At 43.7% G+C, this 20,869-nt stretch overlaps 1 protein-coding gene across 1 annotated transcript in view; it reads right to left on the bottom strand.

Moving 5' to 3' along the window:
* Positions 1–20,869, bottom strand: part of LOC149456138 (NACHT, LRR and PYD domains-containing protein 12-like) — a 77,961-nt gene that overhangs the window by 5,744 nt on the left and 51,348 nt on the right. The window contains exons 7-9 of the mRNA XM_089685379.1: positions 20,025–20,195; positions 11,598–11,768; positions 3,025–3,195 (exon numbers count right to left, since the gene is read on the bottom strand). Of these exons, the coding sequence (XP_089541505.1) occupies positions 3,025–3,195; positions 11,598–11,768; positions 20,025–20,195 (513 nt within the window). The remainder of the gene's footprint in view (positions 1–3,024; positions 3,196–11,597; positions 11,769–20,024; positions 20,196–20,869) is intronic.

Here is a 20,869-nt window from a genome sequence, read left to right on the forward strand (position 1 = left end):
TGATAATATGCCGGCATATCGAGGAATCAATTGGGCAGCCCACCCTCGGGCGGAGCCAAGTGATGTCATTTCCTGCCTGGAACTGACACAGGAAGTGGTGCTGGTGAACGATATTATCTCCTGCCCAATCGGGTGCTTGATAGGCGGACATATTATTGCTTGTCAGAGCATCTATTGTAAATAAAGAGACAATTGTTTTGAAGGACATACTTCAGTATTGGGGACATTTGTGTTTTGTTTGGAGTTCTCTATCCAGCCAATCAGGAGGCAGCAGATCCCTTAAAGGGAACCCACCCTGGTGACAGCTGGTCTTATGGGGAGTCCCCCGGGCCCATTGAGCCCCCAGAAGGGGGAGAAGCACAGCACCGGGGTTGTGGTATTACCAGCCAGACGCAGCACTGGGGCTTTGGTATCCATGACCTGTATATAGTTCTGTGTTCTTTATATAAAGTGTATTAATACCAATTTATATGCAGCAAAATAAGTTCATTTGCAGCACTGGGGTTGTGGCATCAATTACCTGAAATAGTTCTTGTTTCTTACACACAGCGTAATAGTCATGTGTTAGTGTGTAACAGGTGTTTGCAGCACTGGATTTGGGGTACTACTGGCTAGTGACAGCACCAGGGATTTGGGATCAATGACCTGTATAAAGTGGTTTGTTTTCTGCATAAAGTGTATTGATATCATATCATTTGGCTGCAACACATTTGCCAGCACTGAGGTTGTGGTAGTAGCAGCCATATAGTGTATGTAGCATTTGCTTTGTATTGTAATGTTTGTTGTGTCATTATTATGTGGAAGCATCGGGATCAGGCGCTTGGCTGGTTGTACATTACACAGCCGTATAGTAACACTGGGGTTGTGGGAACACTTTCCTCTGGTCACAAGTAGCTTGTCTGTGCAATATCCGCGTGCCGAGCGTATCATGTAGTTATTTGGTGGCAGAGAGGCTCTCCTGCACAGGATCACATACCTAGTACATGATCCATGCACCCGCCCCCACCACTGGGCTTTGATTCATCACAGAACATGCCGATCACCGGGTCCCGGCCAATGATTGACTGCCAGGACCCGGTGATGGGCTCTGTGAATGTAAAGAACACAGAGCTGTGATCACTGATAGGGGATCTATGTGCTAAGCAGGGAATGAAAACAAGCAGATCCTCAGTAAAAGCAGCACACAGTCCACACATCAACGCCTGCTAGGCACACATTAACCCCTTGATTGCCCTAGATGTCATTAGTACAGTGACAGTTCATATTGTTAGCACTGATCACTGGAATCATGTCACTGGTGATGTCAGTGGCAGTTAGTTCCCCCAGCAGCAGATTAGTGTCAGATTGCCCGCCGCACTATCCTGGTCCCGTTATAAGACGCTGATCACCGCCATAAGTTGTATTTACAAATAAATATTCCAGTATATATCCCATAGTTTGTAGACGCTATAACTTTCCCACAAACCAATCATATACACCGGGTGAGTAACCCCGCCCCCATGTTATCTGTCATTCAAGAATGACATTCACCCAATGACAGGTCGACATAGGAGCGGGGTCACCTGGTGATGTAACTGGGTAACCCCCGACCCCATGCTTACTGGTCAGTCAGATGTGTCCTGGTGGGCAGCAGTTTTTTTTTTTTTTAATTGTTCGGGTCGCATTTTTTTCTCTTTTTATCAAGGATTTGTCAAAAACTAGGCTTGTGTTTTTACTTCGCTTTTGATACTTTTTTTGGCGAATTATTATTATTATTTTTTTTACTCACGCAGGTTGGATTTTTTTTTTTCTCTTTTGAGTAGAGTTACTATGCACCCCATACTCATTGACATGAGGTTTCTGGGATCTGGGAGCCCCCTTTTTAGGGGGTTTCCAGATTCCTATAAGCCCCCCACCTGCAGACCCCCACAACCATTGGGCAAGAGTTGTGGGGAAGAGGCCCTTGTCCCCATCAATATGAGGATAAGCTGCTTTGGGAGGAAGCCCCCTGTCCAAAAGCACCCCCCCAGTTGAGGTCATGTGGCCTGCTATGGTTCGGGGGGTGCTCACTCTTCCCCCTTCAGTGGGACCCTGCAGGGAACTGAACCCGGGCAGAGTCACTCATCCCTACTAGTCAGTACACATCTGATGTTCTAAGTTCTACAAACAAGAAACATTTGTCTGGTAGATGGATAGATCTGGACGTGTTTTATTGGATAAGAAATGTCATCACTCAGTCTCTATGGGCCAAATAAACTTCATTGTGTTTTATATCATCCAAACAACAATCCACCTCGACAGACATGAAGTCTGATCTCTGATAGTCAGTGGAGGGTGGAATGGAGGAAAGACAATAACAGCCAGTGACCTGAAGGACTATGATGGCGTCTCCCAGTGTAACCTGCCAAGAAGTCTGTCTTTGTATAACTGTCATCTAGGGAACGTGTCTGGATCCCTCACAAAGGATTTATCCCAAAATCCAGCAGAATATGAGATCATTTATAGTAGAATTCCCCCCTCATCTCCTGGATCTCGGAGTCCCTCACATAGAAGATTTATATCAGAGTCCTGCAGAATATGAGATCATTTATAGTAGAATTCCCCCCTCATCTCCTGGATCTCAGAGTCCCTCACATAGAAGATATATATCAGAGTCCTGCAGAATATGAGATCATTTATAGTAGAATTCCCCCCTCATCTCCTGGATCTCGGAGTCCCTCACATACTAGATATATATCAGAGTCCTGCAGAATATGAGATCATTTATAGTAGAATTCTCCCCTCATCTCCTGGATCTCAGAGTCCCTCACATAGAAGATATATATCAGAGTCCTGCAGAATATGAGATCATTTATAGTAGAATTCTCCCCTCATCTCCTGGATCTCGGAGTCCCTCACATAGAAGATATATATCAGAGTCCTGCAGAATATGAGATCATTTATAGTAGAATTCCCCCCTCATCTCCTGGATCTCGGAGTCCCTCACATAGAAGATATATATCTGAGTCCTGCAGAATATGAGATCATTTATAGTAGAATTCTCACCTCAGATCCTGCAGAGTACAGCCAGGATGTCGGAGTCCCTCACACAGAAGTCTCATTCCAGAGTCTTGGAGATTATTATATGATAAATCCAGGCTGGTGAGGGATGGGTTAGTGATAAGAATGGAGCGGAGATCATCACAGCAGGAGGAAGTCAGACGACATCTCTCCAACCTGCAGAGACAAATACAGACACATGAGAGTATATTAGGGAAAGAACCAACAACTCTTAGGGTATGGTCATCATAAAACTCATAGAAAAGAAAGAAGGAAGAAGATAATGGGGTCCCATCATCAAGGTGAGAAAAGTCAGTAAATCCCCTCCTGATGATCCATGGAAGGGGGAGGGGTGTAAATCTCTCCAGCAGTCCATTCACTCTGTAGGAAGCTTGTCTCTGGAGTATAATGTCTCCCATATCATTACTGAGATCACACAGAGAAATGATGAGCAGATACTGAACAGGAGCAGACAAGGCCTGACATAGGGGGACTCAGGGGGAACTTGGTCAGGAGATGATCCAGAAGTCTTTGGTGAAGTCACACATCTGCAGATAGAATTCATAGCACAGACACACATGACACACAAAGTCCACTTTCTTGTTGATTTCACTCAGAAAAACAAATTAAAAAAATCGGCCAAACCCTCCAGATGGAGAATATAAGGAGGACGATCCTCACCAGAGGAGAGCTCTACTCATTTTATGGAGAAATCGTTTGTAATGAGGAAACCAAACAGAAAGGAACAAAATACAAGAAGATGAAGCCGACTGCCCAGCTCTACATAGTATAATATGTGGTTGTGGAGGGACTCCGGAGGGGTTATGTCCATAGGATGCCACCTTCATACCTGAACAGAACCCCCACCAGGAGCAGAGAGGGGGGATGGGCACTCACTGCCCAGAGTCAGGACAGAGGAAGCCTGGGGACTTTGTATGGCAGACAAGGACTCATAAAGGGGATGGGAGTTAGGGATGTTCATCATTTCTTGTAGTGATGGGGGATGGGTAACTTTCCAGGATTGAACAATTACTATCCTGCAGAAGGGAGACAATGACAGATGATATTTCGGGAGTATGAGTTGTATTGGTGATGGGACGGCCTTTTGTACAGAAGTGAGAACTGTCTGATGTCTTTGCCTTCAGAGGAATGTATAGAGTTTTCTGTCTTTATTATGGTCAGGACAAAACATTACATTCATAGATTTGTAAATATGAAATATTGTATATAAATAATTTATATTTACATTTCAAGCCAGCAGGTGGAGCTGAAATCACATTTCCACATGTTTGCCAGCTTGCCCCTCCTGGATCACTGTACAAACCATGTTATTTCCAGAGCTCAGTAGCTCAAGCTGTAATTTCCACTCACAACTGATTGACTCAGAGGAGTGAGAGGAGAGGAGGGAGCAGATTACTGAAACCCACCTGAGGGATCTCACTGGATATTGATCCATGGTGCCTGTAGGTACAGAGTTCAGTAAAGTCTCGGTCACATGTGTTTCAATACCTTGTGTTTATGCTGCATTTATAAATCCTCATTACTGCCTGTCAATGCCTGCCATGAATATTACAATGGTACCCCACAGTGCTGTTCACACAGGAGCAGTAGCGTTGGGTCATGTCCTGGTAAAAATGTAGCAGCATGTCACTTTCATGAGGCATCAACATTTGTCAGCCGCCTCCATTGATTTTAATGGTGATGTCCAATAACTGAACCTTAAAGTGGACCTTCACCCTCCCAGGGCACTTTCCTCCTCCCCATCCTCCCTCTTCATCAAAATCATGCTTTGGGGTTGTGTTGCAGCCAGTGGCACAGGGAACATCTCACGAGTAGAAGGAAAAATGGATTCAATAAAATTTCAGCAAATTTTGGATGGTAACTTGATGCCATCTGTGAAAAAGCTGAAGTTAAAGAGAGGATGGCTTCTACAAATGGATAATGATCCTAAACACACCTCGAAATCCACGGGGGATTACATCAAGAGGCGTAAACTGAAGGTTTTGCCATGGCCTTCACAATCTCCTGACCTCAACATCATTGAAAATCTATGGATAGACCTTAAAAGAGCCGTGCTGACAGACAGCCCAGAAATCTCAAAGAACTGGAAGACTTTTGTAAGGAAGAATGGGCAAAGATACCTCAAACAAGAATTGAAAGACTCTTGGCTGGCTACAAAAGCGTTTACAAGCTGTGATACTTGCCAAAGGGGACAGTACAAGTTATTAACTCTGCAGGGTGCACAAAATTTTGCAGACGCCATTTTTTTGTTTTCTGTTATTTTGAAAGTGTAAATGATGGAAATAAAATCTAACTTTTGTTGACATATTATAAGAATGTCTAATCTGTAATTTGATGCCTTTTGGAGATTTTTCCATCTTTCCTTGGCTTCTTTATGCACATTAATACAAGTTTTTAGCTGGGGTGCCCAAACGTTCAATCCTCACTGTATATATAAATATACAGAGAACAATAGCACAGCAAAGAGATAACAGAGAGAAGTTTAGAGGGTTAAAGTACTTGCCAGACGTCCTGGGTTAAGCAGATCAGGTTTCAGAGCAAAAGGATTTCTTATCTCCCACTGTTAGTTCCGATGTTACAAAAGGAGATTCTTCAACTCTGCTCAACTCAGCTTTCTAGCAACTCCACAGGGTGTCTCCCTGGAGCAGTAAACCAATTGCCTCATTTGGTCAGGTGTGGCAGGTGGAGACCTAAGGTATGACCAAAAATCCTCACATTTGATGTCATGGTTCATAACTTATTCTCAGTGCATTTAGCAGCCTGGCCACTAGTAGATTAATACTCAGAATCACCGGCTGAACGTCTACATATGAAATATGAGATAACTGCTTTTTGCTTGAGGTGATTGTAGCCGTATTAGTGCATTTGTGACAGAAACAATTGAGTCCTGTCCGTGATACTTTTTTTTATTTGCACTAACATACAATTTGGAGGACATGCTTTCGGGGAGTGTCCCCTTCTTCAAGGTCCAAGTAGTACTATACAAATCACAAAGTTTTAGCAGAATGTTAGAAGAGATGAGAAAAAAAAAAAAGGCTAAAGACAAGATACAGCAAAAGCAGAGGGGAAGGGGGGGGGGGACACTCACACAGAGGGAGTTAAGTTAGATCTGATAGTCATAAAACTGTTGGTTAATGATTGAGGAATCCCATGTCCAAATTCAGGCCGTTATCTCTTGTGTCAAATATAATTATCATTCTTAGTTCAAAAGTTTTTCTTTCCTGAATGGATTTAAAATGTCCTTTAAGAACTAAAATATTGAGGTCTCCCATTGTCTGGTCTGGTTGGGTGAAGTGTCCCAAAGGTGTGCAGAGGTCATCTTCTTTATGTTCCGTGATGGTATTTCTGTGCAAATTCATCCTTGTTTGTAACTTCTGTCCTGTTTTACCAACATAAGATCCTTTGTTACATTTTCTGCACTGGATAAGGTACACAACATGACTGGAGGTGCAGCTGTATGATCCGGAGATATTGAAGATCCCTTTTGAGTTTCTGACACTTTTTGATGGATTGATTTGGTTGCACAGTTTGCAGCATTTTCTATTGCAGGGTTTGCTTCCATTATTTGTGACATCATAATCAGAAGGAAGTTTCCTACTGAATAGTTTATTTCTGAGGTTGGGGGGTTGTCTGAAGGCCAGTATTGGGGGTTGTCTGAAGGCCACTATTGGGGGTTGTCTGAAGGCCAGTATTGGGGGTTGCAGAAATATTTCTTTCAGAGTTCCATCCTCTGTTATGATGGGTTGTAAATCTTTGATTATTTTTCTTCTTCCTTCTAGTGCCGGGTTGTATGTTGTTACTAGAGGTACACGGTTGGTTGTTTTTTTTCTCTTTGTACTGAAGTAGATTTTCCCTTCGGGTTCTCAAGGCTGTGTTTATGCCGGTGTTGATAGTTTTGTCCTTGTAACCTTTCTTATGGAAGGCGTCTGCTAGTGTCCCGAGATGTGTATCTCTGTCTCTTGGGTCAGAACATGCTCGGTGGTATCTAATGGCCTGACTGTGTATGATGGCACATTTCGTGTGTTGGGGGTGGAAGCTGGAACTGTGGAGGTAGTTGCATCTGTCAGTGGGTTTCCTGTATATTGAGGTGTGAAGCGTATCATCCCTGATGTATACTGTGGTGTCTAGGAAGGTGACGTGTGTGTTTGAGTATTCCATTTTTAGTTTGATTGATGGATGAAAAGTGTTGATCAATGAGTAAAATTGTTTTAGGTTTTCTTCACCTTCTGTCCATATGATGAAAATATCATCAATATAGTGATAGTATCTGTATGGTTTTTGTTCCATGCTGTTCAGGAATTGTTCCTCCAGGTCAGACATAAATAAATTGGCATATTGGGGGCCATTTTACTTCCCATCGCAGTGCCCATACATTGAGGATAAATGTCTTTATTGAAAGCAAGGTAGTTGTGCGTAAGTATGAATTCAATGAGCTGTGTAACATCCTCAGCAGTGTATTTGTTGTTTGGTGAGGATGATAAGGATCTGTGACATGCAGCTAATCCATCCTTGTGAGGGATATTACTATACAGGGATACTACATCCATAGTCACTAGAAGTGTATTAGATGGTAATTGCTGGATGTTGTTGATCTTGTTCAGAAAGTCAGTTGTGTCTTGCAGGAAACTAGCAGTATTCTTCACTAACGGTTTTTGAAATATTTTCTACAAAGCCTGAGATTCGTTCAGTGAGTGTATTCATACCTGTTATGATGGGTCTGCCTGGATTTCCTGGCTTGTGGACTTTGGGCAGCATGTAGAAGTCCCCGATTTCTGGATGATCCGGAATTGTATTCATAAGTTCTGAATGTAGGTGGGCTGGAAGTGTTTTAATGAGACTTTTTAATTGCTTTGTAAAGTTCTGGGTCGGATCATAATCCAGTTTCTTATAGTAGATGGCATTTTCCAGCTGCCTCTGGCCTTCTTGTATGTATTTGTTTGTATCCATCACAACAACTGCTCCCCCTTTATCTGCTGGTTTGATGGTGATGTCAGATATGGAGGATTTCTTCAGGAGACTAAGGCTCAAAGAATATTTCCACAATAATGAAAGTAATCCTAGGACAATGGAGTGCGACACAAAGAAAAAGAACAGCTGCTTCACACCTCCACAAGGATGTAACACCAAACTGGACACCTATATTAATAGCTTCAGACTGCAAGCTACATCCCTGATATCCTCCCAGCAAAATAAAATTCTGTACAATCTTTCACCACTAGAGCGAAGGGCTATACATGATTTGTGCAATAATCAGGACATCACCATCAGCAGACATGGTTTTAAAAAACCATGTGGGACGCTGACGGGTTGCCTCGGCAACGGACGGCCCACCACCATTCATGGAAGCTACATGGACATCGGAATGTGCAAGGGGGGTGGGAGGGGTGGAGGGATATGGCGGGGGATGGGAGAGGCACTGGCACTCCATGACAGATGCCACCAAATATGTTCTGACCCAAGAGACAGAGATACACATCTCGGGACACTAGCAGACTCCTTCCATAAGAAAGGTTACAAGGACAAAACTATCAACACCGGCATAAACACAGCCTTGAGAACCCGAAGAGAAAATCTACTTCAGTACAAAGAGAAAAAAACAAACAACTGTGTACCTCTAGTAACCACATACAACCCAGCACTAGAAGGAAGAAGAAAAATAATCAAAGATTTACAACCCATCATCATAACAGAGGATGGAACTCTGAAAGAAATATTCCAGCAACCCCCAATACTGGCCTTCAGAGAACCCCCCAATAGTGGCTTTCAGACAACCCCCAATAGTGGCCTTCAGACAACCCCCCAACCTCAGAAATAAACTAATCAGTAGGAAACTTCCTTCTGATTATGATGTCACAAATAATGGAAGCAAACCCTGCAATAAAAAATGCTGCAAACTGTGCAACCAAATCAATCCATCAAAAAGTGTCAGACACTCAAAAGGGATCTTCAGTATCTCCGGATCATACAGCTGCACCTCCAGTCATGTTGTGTACCTTATCCAGTCCAGAAAATGCAGCAAAGGATCTTATGTTGGTAAAACAGGACAGAAGTTACAAACAAGGATGAATCTGCACAGACATACCATCAAGGAACATAAAGAAGATGACCTCTGCACACCTGTGGGACACCATTTCACACAACCAGACCACACAATGGGAGACCTCAATGTTTTAGTTCTTAAAGGGAAATTTAATTCAGGAAAGAATAACTTTTGAACTAAGAATGATAATTCATTTGACACAAGAGATAACGGCCTGAATTTGGACCTGGGATTCCTCAATCATCAACCAACAGCTTTATGACTATCAGCTCTAACTTAACTCCCTCTGTGTGAGTGTCCCCCCCCCCCCCTCTGCTTTTGCTGTATCTTATCTTTAGCCTTTTTTTTTCTCATCTCTTCTAACATTCTGCTAAAACTTTGTGATTTGTATAGTACTACTCGGACCTTGAAGAAGGGGACACTCCCCGAAAGCTTGTCCTCAAAATTGTATGTTAGTGCAAATAAAAAAAAGTATCATGGACAGGACTCAATTGTTTCTGAGATAACTGCTTGAATGGTTAAGGAGATATCATTTTCTGCTCTCCTGTGTATGTCAGATTGGGGGTGTAATATACCAGGAGGCTGGGCTCAAAGTGAGCCGTCCGAATATGTGCTCCATGTTTGTGTAAGTCTTTCATAATCCAAGATATGTAATCATAGGGGAAAATGGATGTTGAATGTGGTGTCTGGTGTATGACTGATCTTGAATGTCTTTGAACTCATTGAAGGACTTGGTTTATGGCTCTAAAAGCCCTCCTCTAGCAAGAGTTTTGTACACAAGGGGGGCACCTAGCTAGTGAGGTCTATAGCCATGATGCCCCCCCAATGAGTATTGCCTGTGATCTCTGCACACACACACCGACCACATTCCTGAGGGAGGGAGGGAAATTGGAGGAGGAAGCCTGTTTTGGGAGAGAGATGTTATAACATGGAACATTCTTAACAAGATGGATGACCGTGTCCATCGCGGTGTGCATGATTGCTACAGGCAGTAGTATTTTTAATCATGTGGGACCAAACTGATATTTTTATTTACTTGTGAAAAAAAACCTCTATTAGTATTCCTGTGTCTGTAGGTGATTGTAGGAATAAATCCTTTTCAGAGCCAGTTAAGAAAAAAACAGTGTGACTTTATTTGATCGCACACAGAAGATACAAAGTCACTACAAAAGTAACAATTTCAAATACAAAAAGAAATGTAGCTTAAAATAAAATTAAAAATAAAGAATATAAGTTGTTTGTTCCTTGAATGAAAGCAAAATATATAGTTTCTTTGTGTTAAAGCATTTTTGCAGGTGAGTGTCCTTTGTGTGCAGGTGAGTGTCCTTTGTGTGCAGGTGAGTGTCCTTTGTGTAAGTGTGAGTGTCCTTTGTGGAAGTGGGAGTGTCCTTTGTAGAAGTGGGAGTGTCCTTTGTGTAAACATGTGCTTAAAATGGCTCCAGAAACCACGCCCTCCCACAGACTTTTGTTTCAAATTTGGGGGCTCATTAACTCCTCCCCTTTTCACCTCCCACTGTAACTTAAGCTCCTGTAATGTGTTCTTGGTAGCTTCAACTAGACTAATTAACATGATTGCCAAGTAACTCGGGAGGCAGTAAAACTGGAGTCATATGTTACATAGTAGAATACAGCTGTCTGAACAACTGTGACTTCTGGATTACAATGTAAACTCTCAGACTCATTAGATGAAATCATAACAAAGTATACATCACATAGGTCTGCTTTAAGAAAACATAAACTTCAGTAAGCTAGACTTTGCCTTCTGTAATTACCCGACTCCAGACACAAATAATTCACATCTGTTACTACTCAGCTCAAAACCTTCTCCCATTCACATCCAAGTAGAGGGAACACATATCCTGGCCAGACATATATCAGAACTTACTGGAGACTGAATTAAAATTTAGATATTGAAAATTAATATTACAGTATTATTACTCTGAACCCCATACTCAATCACATGGAGGGCGGGACCTGGGAGCCCCTTTGTTAAAGGACTTCCAGATTTCTATAGGCCCCCCCCACAACCAATGGGCAAGAGTTGTGGGGAAGAGGCCCTTGTCTCCATCAACATGAAGACAATGGGCTTTGGAGGGAAGCCCCCTTGCCAAAAAGCACCCCCTGGTTGAAGGCATGTGGCCTAGTATGGTTTGGGGGTGCTCACTCTTCCCCCTTCAATTGGACTTATCACGACCCTGCAGGGTATTGAACCCGAGCAGAGTCACTCATCCCTACTAGTCAGTACACATCTGATGTTCTAGGGAACGTGTCTGGATCCCCCACAAAAGGTTTTATCCCAAAATCCAGCAGAATATGAGATCATTTATAGTAGAATTCCCCCCCTCATCTCCTGGATCTCGGAGTCCCTCACATAGAAGATATATATCAGAGTCCTGCAGAATATGAGATCATTTATAGTAGAATTCTCCCCTCATCTCCTGGATCTCGGAGTCCCTCACATAGAAGATATATATCAGAGTCCTGCAGAATATGAGATCATTTATAGCAGAATTCTCACCTCAGCTCCTGCAGAGTACAGCCAGGATGTCGGAGTCCCTCACACAGAAGTCTCATTCCAGAGTCTTGGAGATCATTACGTGATAAATCCAGGCTGGTGAGGGATGGGTTAGTGATAAGAATGGAGCGGAGATCATCACAGCAGGAGGAAGTCAGATCACATCTCATCAACCTGCAGAGACAAATACAGACACATGAGAGTATATTAGGGAAAGAATCAACAACTCTTAGGGTATGGTCATCATAAAACTCATAGAAAAGAAAGAAGGAAGAAGATAATGGGGTCCCATCATCAAGGTGAGAAAAGTCAGTAAATCCCCTTCTGATGATCCATGGAAGGGGGAGGGGTGTAAATCTCTCCAGCAGTCCATTCACTCTGTAGGAAGCTTGTCTCTGGAGTAGAATGTCTCCCATATCATTACTGAGATCACACAGAGAAATGATGAGCAGATACTGAACAGGAGCAGACAAGGCCTGACATAGGGGGACTCAGGGGGAACTTGGTCAGGAGATGATCCAGAAGTCTTTGGTGAAGTCACACATCTGCAGATAGAATTCATAGCACAGACACACATGACACACAAAGTCCACTTTCTTGTTGATATCACGCAGAAAAACTGAAATTCAAAAATTGGCCAAACCCTCCAGATGGAGAATATAAGGAGGACGATCCTCACCAGAGGAGAGCTCTACTCATTTTATGGAGAAATTGTTTGTAATGAGGAAACCAAACAGAAAGGAACAAAATACAAGAAGATGAAGCCGACTGCCCAGCTCTACATAGTATAATATGTGGTTGTGGAGGGACTCCGGAGGGGTTATGTCCATAGGATGCCACCTTCATACCTGAACAGAACCCCCACCAGGAGCAGAGAGGGGGGATGGGCACTCACTGCCCAGAGCCAGGACAGAGGAAGCCTGGGGACTTTGTATGGCAGACAAGGACTCATAAAGGGGATGGGAGTTAGGGATGTTCATCATTTCTTGTAGTGATGGGGGATGGGTAACTTTCCAGGATTGAACAATTACTATCCTGCAGAAGGGAGACAATGACAGATGATATTTCGGGAGTATGAGTTGTATTGGTGATGGGACGGCCTTTTGTACAGAAGTGAGAACTGTCTGATGTCTTTGCCTTCAGAGGAATGTATAGAGTTTTCTGTCTTTATTATGGTCAGGACAAAACATTACATTCATAGATTTGTAAATATGAAATATTGTATATAAATAATTTGTATTTACATTTCAAGCCAGCAGGTGGAGCTGAAATCACATTTCCACATGTTTGTCAGCTTGTCCCTCCTGGATCACTGTACAAACCATGTTATTTCCAGAGCTCAGTAGCTCAAGCTGTAATTTCCACTCACAACTGATTGACTCAGAGGAGTGAGAGGAGAGGAGGGAGTAGATTACTGAAACCCACCTGAGGGATCTCACTGGATATTCTGTGAAAATTGATGATGAATTGATCCATGGTGCCTGTAGGTACAGAGTTCAGCAAAGTCTCGGTCACATGTGTGCCAATACCCTGTGTTTATGTTGCATTTATAAATCCTGATAACTGCCTGTCAATGCCTGCCATGAATATTACAATGGTACCACACACTGCTGTTCACACAGGAGCAGTAGCGTTGGGTCATGTCCTGGTAAAAATGAAGCAGCATGTCACTTTCATGAGGCATCAACATTTGTCAGCCGCCTCCATTGATTTCAATGGTGATGTCCAATAACTGAACCTTAAAGTGGACCTTCACCCTCCCAGGGCACTTTCCTCCTCCCCATCCCCCCTCTTCATCGATATCAGATTTTGTTTGGTTACATATGGTTGACCACCCCCCTCTCTGACTTCTGGAATAAGTCTAGGTGAATGGTGGGCTGCCCCGGTGCCTCCAGGGATATATGACGTGCAGTCCCATTCAGTAAGGGGGAGGGGCGGCCTAGCAGCACCTGGAAGAGCCGGCAGCTGTTAGTGTCAGTAGATCTCTATATTGATACATTATACACAAAACTGCAGCGTTAGCAGGATCAGGCCTGATCTCTACTAGCACTATCAGGCACATTTTTTGTAGAGGTTCAAGCAGTCCCTGACAGCCAGATGCTCTTTTTCTTGTGAGTCGCAACAGGTACCTCTAAATTTAGTGTCAGATTGCCCGCCTCACTATCAGAGTCCTATTATAAGTTGCTGATTGCCGCCATAAGTAGTATTTAGAAAAAAAAATCCAATATATATCCCATAGTTTCTAGATGCTATTACATTTCACACAAACCAATCAATACGTACTGGGCAAGTAACTCCACCCCCACGTTTATATTTTTTTTCAAGAATTGCATTCACCCAATGACAAGTAGATATAGAAGCGGGGTCACCCAGTGATGTCACCAAGTATCCCCCGACTCACATTTACCGGTGAGTTGGCAGTGTTTCTGGACAGGACCAGTCATGTTTGGTGGGCAGTGTGACGATTGCGGTGTCAGACCCCAGCCCTTCTCACCAAACTCAAGCCAATCTAAAACCGCGCTGTCACCATCAAACCAGCGGATAAAGGGGGAGCAGTTGTTGTGATGGATACAAATACATACATACAAGAAGGCCAGAGGCAGCTGGAAAATGCCATCTACTATAAAACTGGATTATGATTCGGCCCAGGACTTTACAAAGCAATTAAAAGGTCTCATTAAAACACTTCCAGCCCACCTACATTCAGAACTTATGAATGCGATTCCGGATCATCCAGAAATCGGGGACTTCTACATGCTGCCCAAAGTCTACAAGCCAGGAAATCCAGGCAGACCCATCATAACAGGTATGAACTGTGGTGGCTATTTTGGGCCTATAATAATTTTAATATTATTGTGAACTTCTGTTCAGGGTCTCAATTTATGTAACATATTTACCATCTGTTGTATCACCTCAACACACCTCCATGAAGGTTATTGTGGCTGGGGGGGGGGGGGGGATTACACTTAAAAAGACTCAATTGAGTTGGGGGGATGGGAAGCAACTGGAATTTCCTGTTTTTCTTTTAACTGAACTGGCCATTGCTCTGAAGCTCACCCATTTGAGGTGTGAATTTACTTGGGTGGGTGGATCTAGGGATGGTCTTTTGTAAAGTGTATAAAAGAGCAAATACAAAAGAGGAATTCCCTTTTTGTGCCATGTGCCTTCTGGAGCGAGACCTCACAACATCAGGATGGCTGTAATGTGTGTGTTTTATTTCTTCACAGGATGGAGGGTGTGGGTCATCGGACCTACCCTGACGTCTAGGGGGAGGATGTGTGGCCTTTTGGTTCCTTCCTCCCCTGTCCCTAGGGGGTTTTCTCTTCGGGAGAGCCCCCTGACCAAGTACGGAGTGGCTGGCTTCGGCTGGCCAAAAGGAACGGTGGTCCGCCAGGCCTTTTGGCTAGGTGGACCAAATGTGAACCTTGTCCCTGTCAGGGGCTTCGTGCCCCGGGGGATCAGGGTAGAGGTCCATCCCCTTCAGGGGAAGGACAAAGCACACCCCTAAGTGCACTTTTTCGTGTGGTGTTTTGCACTTGCACTGTTTTTGTGATTCACTTACGGGTTTTTCGTTTTTCGCACGTTTGCGGACTTTAAAAGAAAAGATATCAGGATGGCTGTAATGTATCACCATTGCTCTGTCTTTTTCTTGTAACTATCTCTTTCTTGTAGTCTTTGTATTGGTAACAATCTGTATATCATAGTAATATTACTACTTTTTATGTTATACTGGCTACGTTATATTTTGTTGTAATTGATTAACAGCCACTTTCTTTTTCTGTGTAAATAAATTAGATCTTTATTTGTGCACAGTTGTTATCCTTTAATATTAACACCATTGGCTAAATCCAGGTATAGACAAAAGGTTATAATCACTTATTGCATTTGTAATCTGTATAGAACCAAGTGAATAAGTGGGGTAAGGAAAACCGCCAAAACAGAACACACTCACCGAACGAATCTCAGGCTTTGTAGAAAATATTTTAAAACCGTTAGTCAAGAATACTGCTAGTTTCCTGCAAGACACAACTGACTTTCTGAACAAGATCAGCAACATCCAGTAATTACCATCTAATACACTTCTAGTGACTATGGATGTAGTATCCCTGTATAGTGACTATGGATGTAGTATCCCTGTATAGTAATATCCCTCACATGGATGGATGAGCTGCATGTCACAGATCCTTATCATCCTCACCAAACCACAAATACACTGCTGAGGATGTTACACAGCTCATTGAATTCATACTTACACACGACTACCTTGCTTTCAATAAAGACAGTTCAGGACACGGGTAGTCTGTGTGCACAGCACCGCCAGCTCAGGACACGGGCGGTCAGTGCAAACAGCGGGGCAGTTCAGAACACGGGTGGTCGGTGCACACAGCGGGGACAGTTCAGAACACGGGGGGTCGGTGCACACAGTGGGGACAGTTCAGAACACGGGGGGTCGGTGCACACAGTGGGGACAGTTCAGAACACGGGGGGTCGGTGCACACAGCGGGGACAGTTCAGGACACTCAGCAGCTCCCCGGGCACTCAGCAGTGGATGGCTTCCAGGGACACGCAGACACGGACAGTGTGCAGGGTCCCTCAGCGGCAGCTCCCAGGGCACTCAGCAGCAGACAGCTTCCAGGGACATGCAGCCACGGACAATATGCAGGGTCACTCAGCAGCAGCTCTCAGGGCACTCAGCAGCGGACAGGGTGCAAGGGTGCTCAGTAGACAGGCTTGCAGGGTCTGGCAGGGTCTCAGCTGTGGGGTCTGACCTTTGAGGAGAAGGCTCATGCAGAGCTGTGGAGACTCCCAACCCTGGGGTATTGCAGAGGGCTACAGTCCTGACCTTTTGGGGTCTGCAGAGTGCACAGCGGGGATGGCTGGGGAGGCTCGGTCACCCTCACCCGAGCCTCCCAGCGTCTTTCCAGGAGCAAGATGATTCCAGCAGCATGGACAGGAACAAAGAGGAGGGCTGCTTCCTGTACAAGTCTATTTAAAAAACCATGTGGGACGCTGCCGGGTTGCCTCAGCAACGGACGGCCCACCACCATTCATGGAAGCTACATGGACATCGGAATGTGCAAGGGGGGAGGGAGGGGTGGAGGGATATGGCGGGGGATGGGAGAGGCACTGGCACTCCATGACAGATACCACCAAATATTTTCTGACCCAAGAGACAGAGATACACATCTCAGGACACTAGCAGACTCCTTCCATAAGAAAGGTTACAAGGATAAAACTATCACCTCCGGCATAAACACAGCCTTGAGAACCCAAAGAGAAAACCTACTTCAGTACAAAAAGAAAAAAAACAAACTGTGTACCTCTAGTAACCACATACAACCCGACACTAGAAGGGATAAGAAAAATAATCAAAGATTTACAACCCACCATAACAGAGGATGGAACTTTGAAAGAAATATTCCAGCAACCCCCAATACTGGCCTTCAGACAACCCCCCCCCAATACTGGCCTTCAGACAACCCCCCCAATACTGGCCTTCAGACAACCCCCCCCCAATACTGACCTTCAGACAACCCCCAATACTGGCCTTCAGACAACCCCCAATACTGGCCTTCAGACAACCCCCCAACCTCAGAAATAAACTAATCAGTAGGAAACTTCCTTCTGATTATGAGGTCACAAATAATGGAAGCAAACTCTGCAATAGAAAATGCTGCAAACTGTGCAACCAAATCAATCCATCAAAAAGTGTCAGACACTCAAAAGGGATCTTCAGTATCTCCGGATCATACAGCTGCACCTCCAGTCATGTTGTGTACCTTATCCAGTCCAGAAAATGCAGCAAAGGATCTTATGTTGGTAAAACAGGACAGAAGTTACAAACAAGGATGAATCTGCACAGACATACCATCAAGGAACATAAAGAAGATGACCTTTGCACACCTTTGGGACACTTCACCCAACCAGACCACACAATGGGAGACCTCAATGTTTTAGTTCTTAAAGGACATTTCAAATCCATTCAGGAAAGAAAAACTTTTGAACTAAGAATGATAATTCTATTTGACACAAGAGATAACGGCCTTAACTAGGACATGGGATTCCTCAATCATTATCCAACAGTTTTATGACTATCAGCTCTAACTTAACTCCCTCTGTGTGAGTGCCCCCCCCCCCCTCTGCTTTTGCTGTATCTTATCTTTAGCCTTTTTTTTACTCATCTCTTCTAACATTCTGCTAAAACTTTGTGATTTGTATAGTACTACTCGGACCTTGAAGAAGGGGACACTCCCCGAAAGCTTGTCCTCAAAATTGTATGTTAGTGCAAATAAAAAAAAGTATCACAGACAGGACTCAATTGTTTCTGAGATAACTGCTTGAATGGTTAAGGAGATATCATTTTCTGCTCTCCTGTGTATGTCAGATTGGGGGTGTAATATACCAGGAGACTGGGCTCAAAGTGAGCCGTCCGAATATGTGCTCCATGTTTGTGTAAGTCTTTCATAATCCAAGATATGTAATCATAGGGGAAAATGGATGTTGAATGTGGTGTCTGGTGTACGACTGATCTTGAATGTCTTTGAACTCAGTGAAGGACTTGGTTTATGGCTCTAAAAGCCCTCCTCTAGCAAGAGTTTCGTAGACAGGGGGGGCACCTAGCTAGTGAGGTCTATAGCCATGATGCCCCCCCAATGAGTCTGTTGCCTGTGATCTCTGCACACACACACCGACCACATTCCTGAGGGAGTGGGGGAAATTGGAGGAGGAAGCCTGTTTTGGGGGAGAGATGTTATAACATGGAAGATTCTTAACAAGATGGATGACCGTGTCCATCGCGGTGTGCATGATTGCTACAGGCAGTAGTTTGTTTAATCATGTGGGACCAAATTGATATTTTTATTTAATTGTGAAAAAAAAACTCTATTAGTATTCCTGTGTCTGTAGGTGATTGTAGGAATAAATCCTTTTCAGAGCCAGTTAAGAAAAAACCAGTGTGACTTTATTTGATCGCACACAAAAGATACAAAGTCACTACAAAAGTAAAAATTTTAAATACAAAAAGGAATGTAGCTTAAAATAAAATTAAAAATAAAGAATATAAGTTGTTTGTTCCTTGAATGAAAGCAAAATATATAGTTTCCTTGTGTTAACGCATGTGTGCAGGTGAGTGTCCTTTGTGTGCAGGTGAGTGTCCTTTGTGTGCAGGTGAGTGTCCTTTGTGGAAGTGTGAGTGTCCTTTGTGTGCAGGTGAGAGTCCTTTGTGTGCAGGTGAGTGTCCTTTGTGGAAGTGTGAGTGTCCTTTGTGTGCAGGTGAGTGTCCTTTGTGTGCAGGTGAGTGTCCTTTGTGGAAGTGGGAGTGTCCTTTGTGTAAGCATGTGCTTAAAATGGCTCCAGAAACCACGCCCTCCCACAGACTTTTGTTTCAAATTTGGGGGCTCATTAACTCCTCCCCTTTTCACCTCCCACTGTAACTTAAGCTCCTGTAATGTGTTCTTGGTAGCTTCAACTAGACTAATTAACATGATTGACAAGTAACTCGGTAGGCAGTAAAACTGGAGTCATATGTTACATAGTAGAATACAGCTGTCTGAACAACTGTGACTTCTGGATTACAATGTAAACTCTCAGACTCATTAGATGAAATCATAGCAAAGTATACATCACATAGGTCTGCTTTAAGAAAACATAAACTTCAGTAAGCTAGACTTTGCCTTCTGTAATTACCCGACTCCAGACACAAATAATTCACATCTGTTACTACTCAGCTCAAAACCTTCTCCCATTCACATCCAAGTAGAGGGAACACATATCCTGGCCAGACATATATCAGAACTTACTGGAGACTGAATTAAAATTTAGATATCAAAAATTAATATTACAGTATTATTACTCTGAACCCCATACTCAATCACATGGAGGGCGGGTCCTGGGAGCCCCTTTGTTAAAGGACTTCCAGATTTCTATAGGCCCCCCACCTGCAGATCCCCACAACCAATGGGCAAGAGTTGTGGGGAAGAGGCCCTTGTCTCCATCAACATGAAGACAATGGCCTTTGGAGGGAAGCCCCCTTGCCAAAAAGCACCCCCTGGTTGAAGGCATGTGGCCTAGTATGGTTTGGGGGTGCTCACTCTTCCCCCTTCATGACCCTGCAGGGTATTGAAACCGATCAGAGTCACTCATCCCTACTAGTCAGTACACATCTGATGTTCTAGGGAACGTGTCTGGATCCCCCACAAAAGGTTTTATCCCAAAATCCAGCAGAATATAAGATCATTTATAGTAGAATTCCCCCCTCATCTCCTGGATCTCGGAGTCCCTCACATAGAAGATATATATCAGAGTCCTGCAGAATATGAGATCATTTATAGTAGAAATCCCCCCTCATCTCCTGGATCTCGGAGTCCCTCACATAGAAGATATATATCAGAGTCCTGCAGAATATGAGATCATTTATAGTAGAATTCTCACCTCAGCTCCTGCAGAGTACAGTCAGGATGTCGGAGTCCCTCACACAGAAGTCTCATTCCAGAGTCTTGGAGATCATTATGTGATAAATCCAGGATGGTGAGGGATCGGTTAGTGATAAGAATGGAGCAGAGATCATCACAGCAGGAGGAAGTCAGACAACATTTATACAACCTGCAGAGACAAATACAGACACATGAGAGTATATTAGGGAAAGAACCAACAACTCTTAGGGTACGGTCATCATAAAACTCATAGAAGAGAAAGAAGGAAGAAGATAATGGGGTCCCATCATCAAGGTGAGAAAAGTCAGTAAATCCCCTTCTGATGATCCATGGAAGGGGGAGGGGTGTAAATCTCTCCAGCAGTCCATTCACTCTGTAGGAAGCTTGTCTCTGGAGTAGAATGTCTCCCATATCATTACTGAGATCACACAGAGAAATGATGAGCAGATACTGAACAGGAGCAGACAAGGCCTGACATAGGGGGACTCAAGGGGAACTTGGTCAGGAGATGATCCAGAAGTCTTTGGTGAAGTCACACATCTGCAGATAGAATTCATAGCACAGACACACATGACACACAAAGTCCACTTTCTTGTTGATTTCACCCAGAAAAACTGAAATTCAAAAATTGTCCAAACCCTCCAGAAGGAGAATATAAGGAGGACGATCCTCACCAGAGGAGAGCTCTACTCATTTTATGGAGAAATCGTTTGTAATGAGGAAACCAAACAGAAAGGAACAAAATACAAGAAGATGAAGCCGACTGCCCAGCTCTACATAGTATAATATGTGGTTGTGGAGGGACTCCGGAGGGGTTATGTCCATAGGATGCCACCTTCATAC

The sequence above is a fragment of the Staurois parvus genome, unplaced genomic scaffold (assembly GCF_062004578.1).
Source record: "Staurois parvus isolate SC_StPar_1 unplaced genomic scaffold, SC_StPar_1.0 ptg000374l, whole genome shotgun sequence".
Classification (NCBI taxonomy): Eukaryota; Metazoa; Chordata; class Amphibia; order Anura; family Ranidae; genus Staurois; species Staurois parvus.